The 20,510-nt window shown below is 36.0% G+C and overlaps 2 protein-coding genes across 2 annotated transcripts in view; both read left to right on the forward strand.

Moving 5' to 3' along the window:
• Nucleotides 1-20,510, forward strand: part of wkd (TBC1 domain family member whacked) — a 422,625-nt gene that overhangs the window by 65,564 nt on the left and 336,551 nt on the right. The gene's annotated exons all lie outside the window — the stretch shown is intronic.
• On the forward strand, nt 486-15,413 carry Mybbp1A (MYB binding protein 1a). Its single transcript, XM_085950415.1, has 6 exons — nt 486-695; nt 778-963; nt 6,832-7,014; nt 9,125-9,337; nt 10,529-11,300; nt 12,959-15,413. The coding sequence occupies exons 1-6, from the start codon at nt 492-494 to the stop codon at nt 15,253-15,255; spliced, it is 3,855 nt and encodes a 1,284-aa protein (XP_085806541.1). The 5' UTR covers nt 486-491; the 3' UTR covers nt 15,256-15,413.

The following is a 20,510-nucleotide window of genomic DNA, read 5'->3' on the forward strand; positions in this document are numbered from 1 at the left end:
TATGGTTGCAGTGTTGCCAACCGTACTATAATTATAGTATTTGTACTATAATTTTGGTCCGCGTACTATGTACGATATAAAACAGGTATAGTACGCCCAAAATACTATAATTTTTAATACCGGAAAATAACATGTAAAAAGTACTAAAATTTCGATATTTCCGTTTGATAAATTGGTGCAAAGTACTAGAATTTCGCAATATAAGAAGATTTAGAGAACTTGGAAAAAATGGCTCCAAAAACGTAAAAAAATCCCTTGACTTTGGTTTAAAATGAAATTTCTTAAATTCTTCGGTAAGCATTTTTAGTCGGAAGAGGTACCGTTATTTTTTTTCTGAGAAACAAAAAACCTATACATTTTCAACAGATGACAACGCGTACTATATATTTCCCCCAAATACTATAACTTTGGAGGCTCTGTACTATAATTCCACTTTGAAAAAATGGCAACACTGTATGGTTGTCAAATTGAAATTATTGTCAATTATTGTCATGTGTGAAACTGCAAGCATGGCTGTCGAAGATGAAAATTCTACTGGCGGCGAAGCCGAAGAAAAACCAGAAAAGATTAAACACTCAATTAAGCCAACAGTTCTGGATTCATTCACGCAATTAGCCAACAATTCTGAGCAAACTAGACTTAGCGGCAGTATCAAACTCCTAGGATATCTGTTAACTAACGAGGATTCGGAAGAGGTTAGTTTTACCATGTGTTTACTGTCATTCTTCGTGTATAAATTAATATATCATGCTATATCTCTTAAATTTTATGTTACAGACACAAAAAGAATCAAAATATGCATTGACTCGAATGATCCGTGGTATTGCTTCCAATAAGTCAAGCGCACGACAAGGGTACTTCACGACTTTGACAGTTTATTTGACAGGCAAATCTGACGTGACAATCACTTCACTTATTGAAATTTTGAATAAAGAATTACAAATATCCGGTGTATCGAAAGGGGTGAGTAATTTATCAATAGCTTACGATTATGTTTCATGAAATTCATTTGTAATTAATGTTTCAACTGATTACTTTTATATTATCCAGTGGCCAATTGATAATACTTATAACATTACCGATAAATATAACACGAAGTTAGTTAAGATTGAGTATGGTTATCCAAAGTGAGCGCAAGAGGAATCTGGGGCGGGGGCAATACGAAACAGAACCTAATATCGACAAATCGATAGCACACCACCATGCTCATACTTAGGCTTACCACACATTGACCCGGATTGTCCCGGTTTCACACATTGATCCAGGCCGGCTTGGCATTTTGTCCCAGCTGTTCCGCGTATGAATGATTGTCAATAATAAATTGTCATGATTGACCGTAGCATATATGTGATGAAACGGCGGGGAAAGGTGTGGTGCGCTGTGTTTTCCGGCCAGCGACACTTTGCACTAACTTTTGCAGTGTAATTACATTTTAGTAAGGTGACGCAACAGCGCATAGTTTATCTCGTGTCCGGAAACTTGTACATATGCAGTTCGCTGTATCACACTTCACCGTGAAATGTTGTATCGGAAATATGGCCGTATATTAAAGACCGTCCAACCTCTTTGGGTCGTATAGTACTGACATAAAATTCATGTCTAAATAAAACACGGTTCTTGTCGGTTTACACTTAACAGGGAGCCAGCAGCAAACATATTTTGAAAATAGCCGATATACTCGATTCTTTGTTAGGTTAGGTTAGGTTTTCATTCTTGAATTATTATTCATGAATCTTGCCAAAATCATCTATGAAAATTGACTTAATGTTCTATATAGATTCGAAATATTGAATCTAATAAAATTGGAGACCGTATAGTATTCGGTCATCTCTTTCCGATAAGAAAACTCACGGCTAACTGAGCCACAGTGAAATGTTTTACGTGCAATTTACATGTAGGTAACCAGTTTATCTAAGTACTCTACAGTTTATCTAAGTAACCCAATGCTTACGGGCCGCACAAAATTGTGTTTTTGCTAATTGCTTTTCAAATGCAAATTAACACATTAATTACAAAATTAATTAAAAGGGCCCGTAAGCATTGAGTTAATATGGTTCAGGTTTTAAGGATATACTTCAGCTGGGGCACGGTCTAAAACGATCGTCACTACGCGACGCGCAGATTATGCAAATGACGCGTGCAGAACAAAACATAATTTGTCATAAAAAGTCAGCATGCGTCCATTTAACGTTATGTTTATTGTTCTATTACTAATAATAATAATATATTCATTGACATGTTTTCTTTTTCAAGTAAATGGGTAACGTTTTTTAGTCATCTTTACATGATTTAATAATTGATTCCCCCATCGCCATCACAAAACAAATTGACGTGTTCACAGCTAGACTTTCACTCTCCGATTGCCAGTGAGTCCGGAATTTCATCGCACCTATAGTTGAAAATTATTTGCCGTTTCACTGAAGTACCGTCTTAACCTAAAAGTTTTAAAATTGTGTTTAAAATGCGGGAAAAAAAAGGCAAATTTATCAATGAACTGCAAAACAATTGGCCATTTATATAAAAGCTTTGTGGTCCGACAGTAATGATAGTGCCAGCAATGTTTCTCAGTATTTTCGATTGCATGCTGTGCGGCAAGCTCTTCATCTATTACAACATTTTTTAAAAACGACGATCCTATTCACGATGATTTAATTATTGCGGCCAAAGAGGCCACATTTGCCTTTCACACAGCAATGCATTATAATATGAATGTCAAAACCTCTCACTGTATATATCTAATGCCATTTCTGTGCAGCCGAGTTTTTAGAATTTGTCGTAATCACATCAATAAAAGGTTTCAGCGCCAAATACCCGCACAGGGCACGTGTGCATTACGCCATCACGCATCCATCGCATTCTTTAGTCGGACCTAAATATCTTGTTTGTATTTGTTGACAATCGTGAATTTACCTCTCCTCCGCAGGGCAATCTATTTTTGCTTAAAAAGCGGGATGTCAGGCAACGCTGTTCAGTAGACGTTGTCTTTGTTGTGTTTTTCAACCTGACTGTCTTTAAATCATCAATCAAAAATAGCTTAAAATTCTTGCTCTGTGACGACTGGCTTCCGCATTTCTATATCTGTTCTGAGAATTTATCTCATTGATTAGAAGAGTTGTCTTTCCAAAACATCACATAAAAAAAATATTGTAGTACCACAATTAACTCATTCACTGCTGATTAGATAATGACTTTTTAATTACTACCTTTAAAATGCACGTTAATTACATCGATCGGCCGCCTAGTCATTACGCGCCAGGTGCGTCTTCAGCGTCCAAAGTATTATTACATGGTATATCAAGCCGGCTCTCGTGATGCAGTGCGTAAGGCGCTTGCCTTCCACCCGAGAGTTCTGGGTTCGATTACCGGTCAGGACACAATATTTATGTGTTTTTCTCAAAGCCTGGGTGTTTGCAACTGATCAAATTACTAACAACCTTGTACGAAAAAGCAAGGGCATGGTTATTAATAATTCTAAAAAAAAAAAAATACATGGTACCGTAAAGTGGGGTGACTTTGATCGATTTTGATTTTATATTTACGATATTTTGAAAACCGACTATAGGAATAGACTGAAAAAATAATGTAAATATTGCATTATAAATACCAACCGAATAATAATATTAAATTGAAATTTTAACAATTATGTATTGAAATAAAAAATAAAATACCCTATCAAAGTCACACCATGGGGTGGGGCTACTTTGATACTTACCTATTTTTTTTATGCTTTCATTAGTTAATGTGTGGGACTTCAAACCCATCCCTATATTTCATTATTTTTTTCAATTTTTTTTTCAGGAGTTACAAGCTACATTAAATAAAATAAAAATATGAAAACGTATTCTCAATCAAAAAAATGTACAGATTTGCATTATAGCATTTATTCATCATGTTATCAAAAAAGTACATAGTAAACAACAAAGATCTTTTATACGAGAACAAAATTATATTACAAAATAGCCAATAAAACTTAAAATAAAATAATTTGAACCTAGTTTTCTTTTGTACTGTCGCACCATCTTATTCTGAAATTAAAAACATGGAAATTAAAAAAAATCACAAGAATATTCTTAAAATTTAGCAACTACACCATCTTCAATATAGGTATTAGGTGTGGGGGTGACTTTGATACCCCGTATCAATGACACCCCATACTCTAAATCAGGGGGGGGCAAACTTTTTGGATGGAGGGCCAAATTCAAGAATTCAAAATGAGTGGCGGGCCGCAAGTAAAATACCATTTTTAGATATACACTATTTATTATCACGAAAAATAAACATTACAAAAAAATTAATTAGAAGAACGAAACTGTTTTTTTTAACATTTTTTAAATTCAGGTGTTAATTTTGTAGTTGATATTCTCAAAACTGCTTGTAAATGGGCATCGGAGATATTTGATCGTAAAGAATTTTTATTGAGGTTCATGATCGAAAATGTTTGTTCACATATATAGGTTGATCCAAAAATAACGAACATTTTTCTTGCATAATCTTTAAGTTGGTCGAATTTGTCTGAATTAAGGGCTTTGTAAAATTTGGAGATTTCTTCACGACGATGCAATTCTCTTAAATCAGTGCCACACTGCAGATCAATAATCTTAAGTTGTAGCTCTGTCGGTACACCATGCCCCCCACATCTTGACGCGGGCCCCGAAGCCAGGGTCTTGGGCGGGCCCCCTACCTATCGCTATGGTTAAAGGCAGTCTGACGCTCTCCAGTATTGTTTTTCAAATGGTGTTCGAGGTCAAATAAAATTCACTGTAATTTAGCGATTTTTTAACACAGTATTTCTCAACACGTCCCAACAACTATATGTTTTAAAATGGTAATAAGTTAGAAGTAAGCTAGCGCCGCAGGCGACTTTTTTTTGCTATTAGAGCAAAATTAAGATGTGTGTTTATCTCATTTATCTGGTCGACCCGTCACGCTGGGCCCCCCCTGAGCCCGGGCCCCTAGGCTAGAGCCCTGTCAGCTCCCCCCTTGTGGGGGCCATGCGGTACACTATCAATATCTATTGAAAATGGATTGCGTACTATTGCTAAACTTGTCTCAATTTTTTGGAAGTCACCAAATCTTTGTGAAAAATCGTCATTCAGAGCTTTAATAATTTTACCATATTATTCAAATTTATATTCTGGTATATTCAGCAACTTCAAAGTTGGAAAGTGGTCCACGTTGTTATTCGATATTTGTCGAAGGATTAACTTGAGTTTTAATTGAAATCCAATCAAACTTTTTACCATATCATGGGCATATATTTTTTTTCCTTGCAACGCGGAGTTAAAAGTATTTAAATATGTCACGATGTTCAACGTCGAAAATATTGGTTACATAGTGTGAGACGAGACGCAAGGAAGACGTACCTACTGAGATAACACATTTACGAAACAACAAATTCTTCAAATTTTAATCTATTGTCAATATTTCTTAAAAAATTATAAAAAAGTTATTCGTAATCAGAAGTACAATTAATGATGGCGGGCCGCAAAAAAATACCCGGCGGGCCGCAGTTTACCCCCCCCCCCTGCTCTAAATGTTACACAAAAGTCTACTTCACCTCAATAAATTTGAATTTAAAATATGAAAAAGAACTATAGTATTTAAATAATCATTGGATTACTACGATGATAATAAAAAGGTACTCACATTTTATAGCTCTTCAAATAAGACACCAAATTCACCTTGATGTTTACGGATTCCGATATACAACAAATCGGACACTTAACCGTAATTGTAGTTTGACAGGTAGACCATAGATATGTCTTTTAAAATAGACCGGTAACTTATAATTATACCGTTCCGGTGGGTACTGTGTTGCCAATTTCAAAATCATTTTCAAAGTATCAATGTAGCCCCTCGATTTCAATGTCGCCCCATTTGACGGTATCTAATATCGACATTATTATTTGTCAATACGACATAATATTTTGCAAACTTCAATATGATTTTAATTTTAACAGTTTATATTTTTGATTTATAGTGTTCTGAAAATGATGGCAGATAGCAGTAGCGAAGGGTTGAGGTAGGCTGTTAAAATATGCCATAAATAGTGCACATTATCTGTTAATCATACATATTTGTTTTTATTGAACTAAGGCTGCAATTTACAGATGGTATTGGTTAGTTTTTAAAAATCAAAGAAACCCTGCCTTACCAAACCATAATAGTTTTGGTGTACTTTGTACGATACGACAAAATTGTGCACACTGTTTCATTCATACTTAAATTGTTTTCATTAGATTAAAAATACATATTACAAATATTATTGGTTCATTTTTTTATTAAATTAATTAGGCACTACCTAAACCAAACTATAATAGGTAAAAATATTATTCTATATAAATTATCCAAAATTATGTATGATTTAATTGCATAATTTTAGATATTTTATAGATGGACGATTATTTTTTGACTGTTATCTATTATGGCTTGGTTTCGCAGGGTTTAATTGAATTTTATCAACTAATCAACACCATATTGTGTAAATTGTAGTCTCATTTCAATGAAAACATATATGAACTTACTAAAAACTAACCAATATCATCCGTAAATTGTAATCTTAGTTCAATAAAGACAAATACGTATGACTAACAAAGTTTAATGTGAACTATTTATGGCGGATCTTTACAGCCTACCTACACCCTTTGCCACTGGTGGATAGACAGTAGTAACCTTGACTTACGTTTACTTAAAATACAAGAGTTGATTGCCATTTATCGACGTAATGTGAGAAACACCTCAGATGTGTCTCTCTTCGAAAATATCAGCATTATAGCAGCAGTATTTATCTTATTTACACCATTATTCATTGTGTTTTAATGACATTTCCAGGAGACTGGTGAGACATGCACCGGCCACGTTCTGGCTTGTGGGGCTGCACTGCGTTCAGGATTGTTTCTCCGCGGAAGCCCGGAAGAGCAGACTGCTCTGCTGACCGCTCTCTTTACGGCTGCTGCCAAGAAGACGTACCTCGGTCTCGCGGCTTATACATTTGTCGTGGACTTTATAAACACGGTGAGGATTTTATTGATGACTATAGAGCAGGGGTTCACAAAGTGTGTCCCGCATGACTTTTTGATGTGTCCCACGAGAGTCATGTTCATCTTTTTATTCAAATTTAAAATCATTTGATATGTCGAATATTAAAAATTACATTTGAAATTAAATATCCTCTGGCAAGAATGAACGGTCAGATATTTTGATATTTGTGTATGCGGATGGGCGAAGTGGTGTTCTCGTAAATATGCAGTTTGAATGAATAGATTTGGAAGAGAACGTGGAAACAAAAGCATCTTATCGTGATACGAATTTAGTTGAATTCTAAAAGGATTTCCTTGAGGTATATCCAAATATAGTTACAACATGCTCATCAAATAGCTTCTTTATTTGGAAGTACACCCGATCCTCTTTTTGCACGGGGGATACGTTCCAGAGACTACCGTGCAAAACAAAACCGTGTAAAATAAGATAAGGTGCCCATACAAAAATGGTAGATAGATAGGTTCCATTACTTAAAATCAACCCAAAATATGAAATTCTTGAACTCAAAAATAAAAATATATAAAAATACATAGTTTTCGATTTAAATTAAATTTAGTATAGAGAAATATGTATGTCTGGGCAGCATCCAGTGACAACATATCGTCAGTGCCTATTAAAAAAGTCGGATCTGCAAAATGGTATTTTTCAGTACGAGCAATCAAAGATGTTTCATCAAATATCCTTTGTGACCCATTGCTTGCCATAATGAATAAAAATACGGGTTATAGAAACTTTTCTAAACGTTTATAAAAACATCCGTCTGTCCGGTGAACATAGCAGCAACTGTCAGATCCGAGGCATCTTGCTCACCCACGACCAGCCAACAATGTCGGTTGGTAAGAACCGACATTGTTATTCGGACACTCTCGGTAGATCCGTCATTTTTAACTTGAGTATCTCGAAATTTTTCAAACAAACAAAAAAAACTGTGATTGTGGTATAAATGTTTAAAGTGTTTAAATAACTTTTACGTAATAATCCGAAAATGACAAAATTTCAGATCCGACTTTTTTAATAGGGACCGACGATATTATGTATGTGTTACGCCGAATGTGCAAAATTGAATATTACATGAAATCGGCAAAATTTTGCCTAAATCAGGAAAAATGCAAGCCCATTGCCTTATTCATGAATTAGACAAAATATCTGAAGAGTGCGTGAATTCGGCAGTAAATTTTCTGCCTAGTTCATGTATTGGACAAATTAGATAGTAGCGCTACAGTGGTATTTTTTGCAACTAAACTAAATGTATCAATTGCTCATGCATTGGTCAAAATGTACATATATAATTATCTATGGTCAAAATAGATAATCGCGCTCCGGTGGTGTTTTTTGCAACTAATCAAACTAAACAAATGTGTCAAATGTCATTGATTATAATATAAAAATATACCAATCAATACTACAATGACGTTCATATCCATTTACTATGCGCAAAAAAAATCTAGAACTATAATATGATAGCGGAAGAATTTTATTGAAAAGTATTTTCGCGATTTGATTCGTGCTTGGGTATCAAACGTGCAACGGTCGATTGAATGTTTGTGATAGTTTGTTGACACTTGATAGCTAACCTCAAAATGGACATTCAGTTGAATAATTTAATTCAGAATTACAAAACCTAACATAATAATAATAATATTATATTATGTCCAATTATAACTAATAAAACCATCCGTATTAAATTTACTTTTTCTTCTGTCATGTTGACAGTTCAAGAATTCCATACCCTGGCAAATTCATGTACTCAGCAGAAAATTTACCTAATTGATGAATAACTATTAACTTGACTTGAGGCTTGACTATTACATGAATTAGCCAAAATTTTGCCCATTTCATGTAATAGTCAATTTCGCACATTCAGTGTAACATATGCACCAGTTGTGTGTGGTCCATTGCAACGCAATTTTTTGATAAATATGTACATACATATTTTTATTCGTTTTACTTTTTTTAAACCGTGTTAAACCAAAAAATCAGTGTAAATAAAAAATAATCAGTACTTTTTTTAAACCGTGCTATTTCGAAATTGTGCAAAAAGAGGATCGGGTGTACCTATATTTGTAAAAAAACATTTTTGCAGGCCGAAGAACAACAAATCCGCGACGCCCTGTGGCCACAGCTCCAAGAGATGCTCGGTAAACCACTGCTTGAGCACAACCTGGACTCACTGTACTGCCTCCTTGTTCTGTCGGGCCGTTACCCAAGCATCACCAAGAAAGTTCTCAAAAAGAAACTCGGCTTTCCAACGCTGCTGTGCGAAGAGACGGTCACAATTATATGCGACAAACTTATGGTAATTTATAACTTTGATACGATTTTATTGCTCCGTAACCTGTACACTGTGCAGGACATGTAAACATGCGCAAATGAATGTAGTGTTATGTTGCGATAAGCAATTAAACATGCCCTAAATTAATTGAAATCAGATGTTGCCATAGTTAATTATGTAATAAGTTTTGAAACAGTTGGTGCGCATCGAAAGGATTAGTGATCAATATTTTGTAAATAAAAAAATCAAATACAGTCGAACTTGGTTATTACGAGGAAGATGGGGCCGACTGAATTTGCTCGTTATAAGCATTACTCATTATATCGTTATATAACATTTTTCGCGCCATGTTCTATTAAAGCTTAGAATATAAAAAATCTGAAAACCATCGTAAAAATTCCCGAAACAAGCATGGCATTCATAAACTACAAAAGAAGTTGTTTATTGTAATGAAGTGCTGAGCTGCCGGCGCTGGTAGGTACCTACTGATTTCACAAAGCTTAGATTTTTTACATGCAATTAGGTACTTAGACACTTCACTAGTGTCATAAACGTAATTCAATCCCGGCGGCATCGGTCTAGTTAACTGCCCGGTCGGATTTTATTGCTTAGGGTCGAAAAAGTTGTTTTTAAATGATCGACACATTAACAGTTTTGCTCGGTATACCCGAGAAGTAGCTCGTTATAAACGTGAATAAATGTAGATATGGAGAAAATCATAAACCTAAAACGCCGTGGGTCCCAGGTTCGAATCCTGGGTCTGGCAAGTACACATATTGATTTTCAATTTGTGTGTGAGTCAGGGTATGGACCTAATAGGTTGAGCAAGTGGCTGACATCCATTCCTCATAAAAACAAAATCTGTTAATAAAAACCTCTACTCTGTGGAGGCCCATACAATCCTATTAGGATCGGACATGGTCGGAAAAAAAAATGTCAACGACTATTTCCTCATTACATCCGAGATTAATTAACACAGTTGAAATTGTAGATTATCAAAAAAATGTCTCAAATTGCAAGCTTCGTATTTTTCCGCTAGCTGCCTCTGGTAGGTAAAGACATCACCTTAACAGCCTACCTCCACCCTTCGCCACTGGTGGCAGTAAATAACTAACGACCCAAATTAGTGGAAGCAGCTAGGGGATTCTTTCATCCATTTGTATTTGCATCATGATTTCCTAAAATAAATTAATATTACATTATTGTTTATTACAGAACGCTCCAGAATACGCTTCCGTAAATCATCCAGTTTACGAAGCGTTCGGAAAAGAGATTGCTTCTTCACAACATCTTGTTACCTTCTGGAGAAATGGTCTAGAAACCAAGCTGAGCATTAGAAATCAGAATCGTGTCATAATCGCATTGAAAATACTTGACGCCGTATTCAAAAACATAACTGATAACACACACGTAATTCCAGAATTGCTAAGTGACCGATTTATTCCGTGCATACTGGAATGGTTCAGGGGATTCAAGTCTGCCAACTTGGGGAAGAAATTCAAAGCGAGGCATCGATATGCGGAAGACGGTGTCGAGGGACGAGAGGTCATACTCAAAGCTAAAGAAGTCTTAGAATCACTCGTCAATGCTTTAAAGAAAGATACTGTTGCCATAGAAACCAAAGTACAAACGCTGAATAAACTATTATTTCAACCAGGCGATATAATGTTCTGCGAGATTACGAATACAAAAGTTGTCAGGTTGTTGACAGAAGATTTAAATTTGGAAGGTCTCAAAGAGTTAGCCGGTATTTTGAAGAAGGTTGTCGCCAATGAGAGTAAAAAGATTTCCGTTAATATGTCGGAGAGGCCGTGGACTAATACGGAGAGATTGCGCGCGGCTGAAATGCTGACGCAGCTTGTAACACATAAGGCGTCGGAGGCGAATACAAAATGGCGGATCAAGAATATGCAGTTTTTGCTGCACATCAGTCTGTTTAAGTCGACCGGGCACGAGGATTCTGCTAGTGTCAGTTCTGAATTGGCAGGTAAACTAAAAACATCAAATAACATGCACAAGATTTAAAAATGTAGCATTCTTGATTGACAATACATAGTGTGAAAACGCCTCAGAAACATATCTACATATTAAAAAAAATTGTCTATGAATCAATTTATTAACTAAATTTAAATTACAAAGATGGTATCTGAATTTGAAACACCTTTTAAATCGTATCGTCACCTCAATACTACAACTAGATAACTCTTATTTGGTCATTGTTGGGAAAATGAAATTTAAACTTTACTTGATTAACATAAATCTAGCTAGGCTATAATAATTATTATTTACAATATAAATGGAAAATTGTGCTTGTCTAATTGGGAACGATTAAATAATGTTCAATTGTTTGAAAAAATATTGTAGATATATTATTTTATTTATTTAATGCATTTATGGTTTTAAAGTTATCTAATATTTTCAAACACAAAATTAATACAGTTTCTATTAACTTATGACGTAGAGAAGGAAATGTAGAATCATATTCAATAGCTATCTCAAAAACAGTAAAACATCTAGCACAAAACAAGTTATCTAGTTGTAGTATTGAGGTGACGGTATGTATTAGACCATGGTTTCCCAAACTATGGGTCGCGAGCGAATATTGAGTGGGCCCTAGCCACCGTATACATGAAAAAAAAATAGGAAGTGATAAATTTGATATTTCATTCAGCTATTTATAATTCCTAAAAATTGTAATAAACTAAACCAACTAGTATGTCAACAAAAGCAAGTGAAGAACTCAGTGATTTATCAGAAGATACGTCACTGAAAAATAGTTTCAATCGTAAACAGAATCGAAATTCTAGCTCTCAGTTGCTGATAATTATCCTTGCCTGTTCGATGAAGCTATGAAAGTCATCCTCCTCTTTACTACCTCATATCTATGTGAGGGCGGATTTTCGGCTATGGTTAACATTAAAACTAAACACCGAAATAAATTGGATATATCAAACTCACTGCGATTAAAAGTAACTAAAGTTGAAGTTGATGCTAAAACTGTAATGAAGAAAAATAAGAAACAAATACATCCTTCCCATTGAAATAACTTTCTTGCAGGTGTAGGTATTTAAGTAATATTTTTTTTTATTTAAGTTGTGTTTATTATTTCAACAGTCTTTCATTCATATTGGTAACGCTTATAAAAAATATTTTTTTTTATTTCAATTAGAACAAATAAGACAGCATTAAGTAGTTCCACAACTCCTGCTCCACTAGGGAATCTGAGCATTACCAATATTTATGCCCTCTTTTCTCTAAGACAGCTAAGAGGTGGGTCCCAAGATTGGAAATTTTTGTTAGATGGGTCGGAGCCCAGTCAACTTTGGGAACCACTGTATTAGACAAAATCTTGAGTCATGAAAATTCTCTTGAAAATCTCAATACTTGAGTTGATAGCTCAGAAGCTAGAACACTCACCTGGTGAACGAAAGATGTGTGTTCAAGTCCTTCATGATCATCAGTCTGGATAAATCCCCTGATAGGACAAGCTGGTTTCATTTCTGTTTTGAGTCATTATTTATCCAGCGGTTGTCCACTTGCCAAACGATTCTTATCTACCTTTGAAATATTAGTGTTGTTTAAATTCGGAATGTTTTAGTAATGATAGTCCTAGTTTTATAAAAATGTTATTATCTTTTCTTCCAGCCGCTGTCAAGAAATGCTTTTTCCGTTGCCTGAACTTCCGACTGCCAAAATTGGAGACGCTCCTCAAAGTACTCACTTCCCTGGTGGATTATATCGACGAGAACATATCCAACGAAGACAACTTGAAGAGACTCACCAAGCCGTTTCCTCAGAAGACACTAGAAAGCTGGAAATCCATGCGAGACTTCACCAAACAACTTGTAGAGTCAAGCGACAACTCGAAAGCTAATACAGTATTCCAAATACTCTCTTTACACAGTGGATTGTTTTTGTTTTCTGATATTATGAGCGAAGAAATGGCGCAGAATTCGCTGCAAGAAGTGCAAAGCTGTTACGAACATTATATAAAAGATCACAAATCCGGTAAAACTATAAAAATTACACAAGAACTCGTCGAAGGAGAGATCGTCGAAGAGGAACCCGAATGGATTGAAGTTTTGGTTGACGTATTCTTAAATTTCTTATCTAGAGATTCTGTATTACTCCGTAATGTCGTGCAGTGCGTGTTTAGGCTGTTGTGTGAATATCTTACTCCGTCCGCGATCGGTCAAATCGTTTCGGTTTTAGATCCGGATAGTGATGTAAATCCGTTGTCATACCGCGGCGATCAGTCCAGCGATGATGAAGATAATGATAGTGATGGCGATGACCCGAATGATGACGGCGTCCAACAAAACGGTGACGTAAGCGATGATGACGGAAGCAACGATGATGAAGATATGTCATCAGATAATGACGAGGATGAAGATAATACTACGGTTAACGATCAGTTGCGAATGGCCGTTCAAAAGGCTCTCGGGTCTGCGGCCCCGGAAACCGACACGGAAAGTATTGATGCGGATAATATCGGTGAAGAGGAAGGCAAAAGATTGGACCAAGCGCTTTCTAATGCTTTTAAAATGTTAAAAAAGTCTAAAGGGAAGAAGTCTAAAAAAGATAAAAAAAATGATAAGCTCTTGATGGATTTCCGAATGAGAGTTTTAGATCTTGTCGATACGTATCTTGAAAAAGAACCATCTATGGAGTTGTGCCTCGGTATGCTTTCACCGTTATCGAGATGTCTCGAGTTTAGCATAAAAGAATCGGAACAAAAACAGCTCGAAGTTAAAGTCAGGAGATGTTTGAAGAGTCTCACGGGTGTCAGGTCGTTTTCATCTTCCGACGGTGTGACTATGGAAATTTTGGCAGATTATTTGAAAGCTGTGACGAGTAGAGGTGATCGAACGCAGTTTGTTTTCCAGGCTTTAGGAGATGTCGTGTCAAAGTGCAGCACTTTCATCGCTAGGTGTTCGCAGAAAATTAAATCTGCGGAAACGCCGGGTAAAAAGAAGAAGAAACATCGAAACGACGCTGGGCCGGTTATCGAAATATACAAAGAAGCGTTAGTTACGTTCTTTACAAAACGGGATTGTTTATTACCGGTGATTCTGTTTCATGATGTATTGCAGTTGAATTGGGTCGGAAACTGGAGCCTTCTACCCGTTATACTTGACCATGCGTTCGACGCTAACGTAAGGCAGTTTAGAAAAAATGAAGCGCTGGAAATGGTGAATATGTTTTATAAGAATTTAAAAAGAAGTCTGCAAACTGAAACGGCTGAAGATATTTCGAATAAACTATCACCGGTCGAAGAGAAACTATCTAATTGTATATTGGAAAGTTTTAACGGTGACTTGGAAGTGAATGAAAGATTTTTTTCCGTTCTGATGAAGTTGTTACTTACTATTAAATCGTATCATTCATCAGTTAAAGGTTCGAATGATAGTATGCCGTGGAATCAATTACAACCCGTCGTACAGAGCTGTAGGCAATGTTTGAAACTGAAAAATACACAAGATTACTTTAAATTCTGTAACGTTTTCGGTTTGGAGAAGATTAAGAATAAAATACAACTCCAGCAAGCCGTGAAGAAAGAATCCATAGACTCAGGGCACAACAGCAGTCTGGACAGCGATTCAAAACTCCAACCGGAGACTAAAAAGTCAAAGAAGAACAAAATGAACGGACATGTCGAGAATGGTAAAGAAAATGTCAAATCAAAAGATAAAAACCCCGCCAAAAGGAAGGCGAAAGAAATATCTAAAAAGGACGCCAAAAAATTGAGAATAGAGGCGTCGTCCGAAGGATTGGAACACGTTTCTTTCAGTAATTTGCTTTCGTCGAATATAGACGTGGACATGATCGGAGAAGATCAATATGTTGATGAAGAACCTGAAAAAGAAGAGAAATCGAAGAAAAATAAATCTGATGAGTCGAGCGTAAAAAAGAAATCAAAAAAGGAGAAGAATAACACTTGAAGTTTTCATAACTCTGCATTTAATTTAATATTTTTTATCAGTTTAACTGTTGGTAATTTTTTTATCAATAAAGATTGAAATTTTATTTTCACTTTTTATGTAAGATGAAATGTTTTTTTATATACATAGGTGACAATAAAGCTGAAAAATGATTTCAATTAATTTGTATTTTTTTTATTGGTTAGCATGAGTTTGTAGTAATCTATGAAGTATATTACAATCGACTAAAATAGACCAAAGGTGTTGAACCTTCTTTCGCATGGTTCTTCTTCTATGGTTGCCTTATAAAAATCATTGAAGCCACTTTCAGTTTGACATTTATGATATTTTTGTGTGGAACAAAAAAATACGCTTCATAATCCTGAGAGTTTTTATAAAAATTAGAGGTCCGAGAAGTCTCTTTTTTGACTCACTTTCATATTATACTTAGGCCATGTCCAGATGGAGCGTGTCTCACTGCGCTTTACGCTCGAGTACCAAATAAAAATATGTGCTGCGTAAACCAACCATAGCGAGATCTCGGATGTAATGAGGAAACATTCGTTGACATTTTAGTTTATGATTTTCTCCACACATTTATTCACTTTTATAACGAGTTACTTATCGGATTTACCGAGCAAGAACGTCGTCAAAAATTTTCTTGTTTAAAAACATTTTCGACCTTAAGCAATAAAATCCAACAGTAGACCGATGCCGCTGGGATCGGATTATGTTTATGACACTACGTGAGTAGAGAACTACAAGGTTCTAAGTGTTTGTCGTTGATAAAACAAAAGTAACAATGTGGCAGCTTAGAAAACTACTTCATTTTTGGGTTTGTTTTCTCAAGGACAAACGCTTAGAACCTTGTAGTACATATTAGGCTCGTGACTAGTTAAGTGTCTTAAGTACCTAATTGGTGTTTTCGCCGACAATATTGAAAAAGTATCCACGCATATGGTTGAAATTTCATGTAAAAAATCCAAGCTGAAGTCAGTAGGTACCTGCCAGCGTTCATTACAATAAACAACTTTTGTAGTTTATGAATGCCATGCTTGTGTCAGGGAAAAAACTCTAATTGTGTATTTTTGTTTGAACTGCGACTTTTTGTATTATGCAGAGCGTTGGAGCGGAGCTCGGAGCAAGAGGGTTTTACCCGGAGAAGGAGCGTAGCTTGAGCACCGAAAATTTGTAGTGCTCTACTGCTCCGGGTGTTTTTTTATTATTCAAACTTTCGTTTTAAAATCCATTGGAAACATTATATTTGACACTTTGGAACACTGAAATACGCCAACACTACCTAGTGATAAATAACCTCACTTTTTTGACGGAAGACAGATAATGAAAAACAATTTGCTGCCGAAAATTCTGTTAAATAAAATTTTTAATGAAGATGACTAATAATAAACCTTAATTTAAAACTACATAGGTACTTATTTTTTATTTTTTTTAATACATATAAAACCGATTAATTTTTACCCGGAGCGGAGCTGGAGCAAGTATTAGGTCACGGGAGCGGAGCAACTCAAAAAAGGGTCTGCTCCAACCTTCTGGTATTATGTGACTGCTCATTTAGGAGGGATCGAGACTCCGGCGCAGGCCACAGGCAGGGTGGGGGTTAGAAGTATGGAAGGGTTACAGGCCGAACGTTTCCGTGCTTTGGAGACTCAAAATGAGGACCTTTGGGTGAAACTGACCTACGACGGAGACACTATTTACGTTTGCGTCATTTATTTTCCACCAGCAAGTGACTTGGAGGTGTATAAGTGTTTTATTGAGAGTATGCTATCTAATATCAACTTAATTGGAGATAGAAAGATTATTGTAATGGGAGATTTTAATCTAAACTCAGCACGTAGTGGTAAAAGAGTCAGCGATGACCTTGAATTTCTATCTTCTGTTTTTGGATTTTCTCAGCACAATGATGTCTCTAACTCTAGCAATGGACTTTTGGATAGGGTATTTAGCAATATCGACTTATCGCTTTCACGATGCACATCTCCTCTTGTACGCGAAGATGTGTATCATCCAACTTTAGTTTTTCTGCTCAGGTTTCGGTCGACTCGTCCGCTTCAGACTCCAATTCCCTCTTACAAAACCAACCAATTCGGCGGGTGGAGGTTTGAAGGCGGAAACTTCAAGCTACTTTACTCATTGATGCGTGAAGTGGACTGGAGTGAGTTGCTCGAAATTTGTGATGTGAATGAGGCGGTACAATGTTTTTACAATATTGTGTATAATATTTTTGATCAATGTTTTTCGAGGAAGTCGCCATGTCGTGGTGGAAGGCGATAACCGAGGTGGTTTTCTCGGGAGATTATTGGGGACATTAAGGTCAAGCATAACTATCATACAGTATGGAAGGCTGGGCATGATCAGACTGACTATATCATGTTTAGCATCTATCGTTCGAAAGTGAGACAAGCTGTTCGACGGGCCTATCGAATATATATGGAAACGGTAGGAGATTCCATTCGCGAAAATCCTAAATTGTTTTGGAATTACGTAAAATCGTTAAGAAGGGATGGTGGGTTTACTGATAGGATGAGTTGGAAGGGCGAAGAGGTGACCGGACATGGAGTGGCAGAAGCATTTGCTGGTCATTTCAAGTCTGTCTACGCAAGTAGTATTCCAAATCTGGATGTTGCCTCAACGTCAGGAAAACCGTCATGTGGTGCCCAATCCGTCGATATTTTTTCAATTAATGAGGGCTATGTACTTCAGTTTATTAAAAAACTGAAGAATACTCGCTCTTTGGGACCTGATTATTTTTTTTAAAGGGTTGTATTGACTTCGTTAAAGGCCCGCTTTCATATATATTTAATCTCGCAATGGAGACAGGTATCTTCCCAGAAACGTGGAAGATGTCGAAGGTTACTCCAATCCATAAGAGTGGTACAGAGTCATCAGTGGAGAATTACAGGCCGGTAGCTGTTCTCTCTGCACCAGCAAAAGTTCTTGAGATGATTATGCACAACATGATTTATCCAAAAATTGAGTCATTCATAATAAATGAACAGCATGGATTTAGAGCAGGCCGATCAACGGAAACTAACCTGATGGTATTTACCGATTATGTGTCATCGGCACTGGATAGAGGCCACCAGGTTGACTGTTCTTACAATGACTTCTCGAAAGCATTTGACAAGGTCGATCATGACATCCTGATGGAAAAACTCCAACTTATTGGATTGTCGGATCGATTTTTGAAACTATTCGGGAGTTATTTTAGGAACCGTCAACAATACGTATCGTACGGCCTTTATCAGTCACAGACCTTTTACACATTTTCTGGTGTCCCCCAGGGCTCAAACTTAGGGCCGTTGCTGTTCACGATTTTTATGAATGACATAGCATTGGTAATAAAAAATGCTATGTTTTTGTTGTTCGCTGATGACTTGAAACTCTTTTTGGAAGTTGTCACCTTGGACGATTGTCGTCAGCTCCAACTTGATATAGATAATGTATTAAATTGGGGCAGGCGTAACAAACTAGAATTCAATATTGATAAATGCAATCTTTTATCGTTTACCAGAGCCTCAAAAGTGTTGTTTTTCCAATACTCGATGCATGGCAGAGTTCTGTCACGAATATCATCTGTAAGGGATCTTGGCATTACGTTTGAAAGTAAACTGACATTTATTAGCCATATAGTTACCATTTGTAACAAAGCGCTTAAAATGTTGGGCTTCGTCATGCGTACTTCCCGGGTCTTTTCAGATGTTACGGTATTAAAACTTTTATTTAATTCTTTAGTTCGAAGCAGACTTGAGAGTGGGTCTATTGTTTGGGCACCGCACCAGTTGAAGTATGGCCTTATGGTGGAGAGGGTACAGAAAAAATTCTTGAGACTCCTTTACTTGAGGTTGTATGGATACTATCCGTGGCTTTATCCAACTGACTTTCTCTTAGGCATGCTTACATACTGCAGTCTGCAATTTAGAAGAAATCTTTATTTAGCTACGTATTTTTTTCGACTTATACAAGGTATAAATGAGAACTCTGCCATTCTGGGCAGTGTTGACCTGTGTGTCCCTGATAACTATCTTAGAAATAGAGACCACCAGTTGTTTATTCTCCCAAGGTGCAGAACCAACCTGCCACTGGTAATGCCAATTGGAAGAGTGATAACTATGTTCAACGAAATTGCTTCGGGTGTTGATATATTCCACCTACGTGAGAATGAGTTTAGGTGGATGTTGTTTTATAAAATCTTAAAATAGGGTCTGCTTAACTCATCCGGTGTACTTCCTTGTACCTATCTAATTCATCTACTGATATATCTCTTTTTTTATGTAATACTGTTATATTTATATATCTTTGTTTCTAAATGTCATGTTGTGAACGTCTTAAACTTATAATTTGTAATGTCCACAATATGTTAAAAAATAAATGAATTGAATTGAATTGAATTGAATTGAATTTAAAAATACCTAATTTTTGATATAACGAGCAAATTCAGTCAGTCCCATCTTCCTCGTAATAACCAAGTTCGACTGTACTTGGTTCCAATTTACAGACGATAATATTATTATAAACACTGTATAGGGCGGTTTCCCAAACTATGTTAATATAATATTATATAAGTGGTTACGTCAAGCTTATAATGTTGTGGGTCCCGGGTCTGGAAAATTCACATGTTGTCTTCTTATGTGTGTTAGGACCCAAAGTATGGTTCTAATAGGTTGAGCAAATGATTAACATCCATAACTCAAAAATCTGTTAGTAAAACCTTCACTTCGTGGAGGCCGATATGGTCTTCTTGGGATCGAACATGGTAAGTCAATGAAAAATAGAGTGAAAAATTCTTAATACATGTTAGTGATATCGTGATATGACACATTAAAATTCTCATTTTTTAAATTTTCGATTTAGATATGAATCATCGAGTTTCAAAAACCACTCTGGAAGGTTTTTCAAATTTCGAGTAAATCATGAAAACCGGTTGTGCATTCACATGAAGCATTAAATGTATTCTTTTTTTGTAACTGTCTTCAAATGTGATATAACATTTTAATTTGTATGCAGATAACTTGTAACATAAAATATATTCGTTTAAATACTGTGCAGAATGGTTTTTGAAACTCATTGTCGAATAGAGTGGATTTTGCAACTCACCTTTAAGAACAGAGTGGTTTTTGTTACTCTCTTTGCTAAAATAACACAGTGCTAAAATTCCAGTGGCACGTCATGTGATTTTAAAGAATATAAATTCATTTTGACTACTTTTATGCATTTTATGAAATTAAACACCAATAATATTTGAAACTTAATTT

The sequence above is a fragment of the Rhyacophila brunnea genome, unplaced genomic scaffold (assembly GCF_057557595.1).
Source record: "Rhyacophila brunnea isolate RB1 unplaced genomic scaffold, BYU_Rbru_1.0 scaffold_23, whole genome shotgun sequence".
NCBI lineage: Eukaryota > Metazoa > Arthropoda > Insecta > Trichoptera > Rhyacophilidae > Rhyacophila > Rhyacophila brunnea.